The sequence below is a fragment of the Chenopodium quinoa genome, unplaced genomic scaffold, assembly GCF_001683475.1.
Source record: "Chenopodium quinoa cultivar QQ74 unplaced genomic scaffold, ASM168347v1, whole genome shotgun sequence".
Classification (NCBI taxonomy): Eukaryota; Viridiplantae; Streptophyta; class Magnoliopsida; order Caryophyllales; family Amaranthaceae; genus Chenopodium; species Chenopodium quinoa.
The window spans coordinates 3,601,015-3,604,904 of record NW_018745105.1 but is presented as its reverse complement, the minus strand read 5'-3'; the positions used below and the strand labels follow the sequence as shown (position 1 = coordinate 3,604,904).

At 36.1% G+C, this 3,890-nt stretch overlaps 1 protein-coding gene across 1 annotated transcript; it reads left to right on the top strand.

Moving 5' to 3' along the window:
- The first annotated feature begins 771 nt into the window (after positions 1-771).
- Positions 772-3,653, top strand: LOC110709987 (LRR receptor-like serine/threonine-protein kinase ERL1). The gene has a single exon (XM_021888243.1). It carries the CDS (start codon positions 2,067-2,069, stop codon positions 3,267-3,269), a length of 1,203 nt encoding a protein of 400 aa, XP_021743935.1. The 5' UTR covers positions 772-2,066; the 3' UTR covers positions 3,270-3,653.
- The last annotated feature ends 237 nt before the right edge of the window (positions 3,654-3,890 follow it).

Here is a 3,890-nt window from a genome sequence, read left to right as displayed (position 1 = left end):
CGTGATCAGCCTGTCCTGTCCCTTAATGAGGATTAAGGGAGGTATTTATAACCTCGGAAAACGTGCCAATCTAGATTTAGGTTAACCTCGGGCTGATTGGGCTTCCCTCGGAAGTTTGGCCTAGGTGACCGGTTATCCCAGGTGTCATGGGAAGGACACGCGTCGTGTCGTAATTGGTCCAAGGTGGACGGATCATTGCTTGACACGTGGCAGGTTCCTATTGGCTCATGTGACGGACACATGGCGGAACCTGATTGGTCCACTTGTCAGATGGTGATTGGTGGGAGCAAAATCCCCTAATCAGTAGTCATTATAAAATTATCGTCTGATTCATCTGTTTGGAATTGAAATATTAACCTGATTCTTAATCTCACATAAATATTTACCCATGAAACAACTTGTACTATACTAAACTCAAACAACTGAACTTGAAAAAAAAACTTACCATAGGGACACTTACACTAAAAGAATGTAGGTTTAGGCCCCGTTCACTTCACCTTATTTTTGTTGTTGAAATTATTTTTATTGAAACAAAATTATATTTGCTGAACTTAAATTATTTTTACAGAACTTACATTTATTTTACTGAACTAAAATTATTTTTGTTGAACTAAAATTATTTTTTTACTGATTTTCTATTATAATTCTTCTTTTAAAAAAAACTTAATTTTACTGAACTAAACTTATTTTTACTGAAGTGAAATTAATTTTACTAAACTTATTTTTGCTGAATTGAAATTATTTTTACTTAATATTATTTTTTTAAGGTGAAGTGAGCAGACCTTATTGACATTAATAACAAAACATGAAGACTTATGGAAAATTAACTTTGAAAAACCCCTCGAAAGAGAAAAGGCCAGACGGGAGGAGAGATAAGGGACGACAAAGTTTTTTTTTTTTTTTAATATATTATCAATTAAAATCACTTAGAATATATTGGAAGAGTTGAATTTTTGAGACTGTAAATTATCTCAGTGAGTGTAAAGGATTAATTAAACGAATTACTAAAGCTAATTTATATCATGTTATCACTTCTTTAGAATACATGGAAATACAATACTTCCTTCATTACTAAATAAATGCACCATTTTTTCATTTAAAATTTTGACCATTGAATCTAAAATCACTCCATACTTTATCAAATGAAATATCAAATGACGCAATTATTTATTGATGAACGGACGAGTCCAAGTATGTTACAATTACAAGTAAAACAAAAACACCAAAGAAAATAATCCAAATATTTTGTCAAATTGGAAAAATCAATAGTACTATGGTGTCAATCCACTTCAAAGAAAGCAAAAGGGGTACTAAAATGGTCTAACATTAGAAAAAGACTTCACGAGAAAAAAAGCTAAAAACAAAAAGGAAAACAAAATAAAGGGATAAATATTGTCAATAGCTTTTGGTAGAAGATGAGCTGTTTCCTCCTCTAATAGTAGTATCAGCTAACCGCCAATTCACGTGGTCCTCGTTTACTACAACACACTAACCATGCTGACATGGCAACCGAACCTAATAACACCATTGCCATGTAGGCTCGGACAACCGTTTGGTCCCCTAACTCAAATCCCCGTAACAAAACCCAAACCCCATTAAAATAATAATAAAATAAATAAAAATTTGCTCATGTTGATGTTAGTTCCAAGTATAGCAGTTGGAAGTAGTCATTTCCTCTTCTCTTGTAAGCCAACTTAACAAAAAGTTGCAGAACAACAAATACTACAATTTCATTCTCTCTCTTACCTTTCTTTGTTTTGCTTCTTTGATAAGCTAATTATATCTTTTTTTTTTTTTTTTTTTTTTTTTTTTTTTTTCTTTCACTTACTTGGCTTTGTCTGTCTTCTCCATTAAAGCCTACACGAGAAGTTTGGTAAGCTCCTCACGGAAAAGCAAATTTCTCTGAACTTTTGTCTCCCATTACCCCATTCTTTCTCTTCTTCTCCTTCTATATATATGATCATCAAATTATAACTAACAGATTAAATACACTCATATATATAATATATTCATTCATAATTGTATTTCAATTATTTCGATAATCTGTCTGGTTCGTTTTATTGAATATGATGGGTTGTTGTTGGAGGAAGGCGGTGGTTTTCCTATTGATGATATGGTTGCAAAAATGTTGTTTTCTATCAGTGGCGATTCTAGACCCGCTTGATTTCCTAGCGTTGCAATCGATACGGAAATCGTTACGAGATGTTCCGGGGTCGAATTTCTTTCAGTCATGGGACTTCACATCCGACCCGTGTAACTTCCCCGGAGTTTACTGTGATTCCGACAAGGTCATCGCGCTCAACCTCGGCGACCCACGGGCTGGATCACCGGGCCTAACTGGCCGGATTGACCCGGCGATCGGGAAACTGTCTTCGCTCGCGGAGTTCACTATTGTTCCGGGTCGGGTCATGGGTCGAATCCCCGGTACAATATCGGAGTTGCCGAATCTTCGGTTTTTCGCCGTTAGTAGGAATTTCCTAAACGGTGATATTCCTGCTGGTTTTGGAGAGCTAAGAAGTTTGCACACTCTTGACTTAAGCTACAATCAGCTTACCGGTTCGATCCCTCGACCTCTTGGTTCACTACCGGTTCTTTCGAACCTTATACTCTGTCATAACCACCTTGACGGTCCGTTGCCTTCTTTCATCTCAAACTCGCTAACACGAGTCGACTTGATGCACAACAATCTAACCGGTCCTCTTCAATCCGACTCATTCCCGCCTTCGGTTCAGTACCTCTCGCTTGGGTGGAACAAGCTAACCGGACCTGTTTTCAACACATTACCCAATCTAAACCGGTTGAATTACCTCGACTTAAGCATGAACCAATTCACCGGTTTAATCCCATGTCAAATATTTACCTTCCCAATTTCCAACCTCCAACTACAAAGAAACCAGTTCTTCGGCCCGGTTCAGCCTGATTCACAAGTAACAATTTCAACCATAGATTTGAGCTACAACAGGTTATCAGGCCAAGTTTCGCCGATGCTATCAACGGTCCAGAACCTATTTCTGAACAATAACCGGTTCTTCGGTTCGGTTCCGGAGAGCTTTGTGGATCGGTTGATGGATGCAACGATACAAACGTTATATTTACAGCATAACTATCTGACAGGATTTCAGATGAATCAGACGGCTGAGATTCCTCTAAGTAGTGTGTTGTGTTTACAGTATAATTGTATGGTCCCACCAACACAGTCAGCTTGCCCGTTGAAGGCTGGGGATGCCAAGACACGACCTACTGCGCAGTGTAACGAGTGGCGAGGGTAATTTTGGAATTTCATACCAGACATCTTATTATTGTCTAAAAAAAGGTTTTTTTTTTTCCTAATTAATTAAAATTTTTTGTTGTGTCTAGTTAATTAATTTAGTTTATGTGGCAAAGATTTTTGCTTTGTTTTATTTAATTTTTTGTTTCATGAGGTGAATGAACTCAGAAGAAATAATGTGGAAAAGCAGAAATGTGGATAGTTTTTAACTTTTATTTTATATATTAATTTGTAGTTTATTATTAGTATTACGGAGTACATTATTATTATTAAACTTGTTACTATATATTATTTACGAAGTATTTAGCTGTACTCAGTTTTGAGTGATAATGTATTACTATGAACTTATCAAGTATGGTGGCTTAACAATAGTTTTTATTATTAATAATGTGGTTTATAGGCATAGTCTCTACGTCCTAATTTAATTTTTACTTTTATTTTCTATCGTTGTCGGATTCTCCACAATATGGTTGATCTTAGTGTGTTAGCCGCCATCGCATGTCTTCATCCACGCCTCTGCTAAATAGTATGAGTGCGAACCTAAGTCGAGTGAAGTGTCTTGCACAAGATTCATTTTGATGATCCTTGTAATACCACAATATACGAAGTAATAATTTTGATG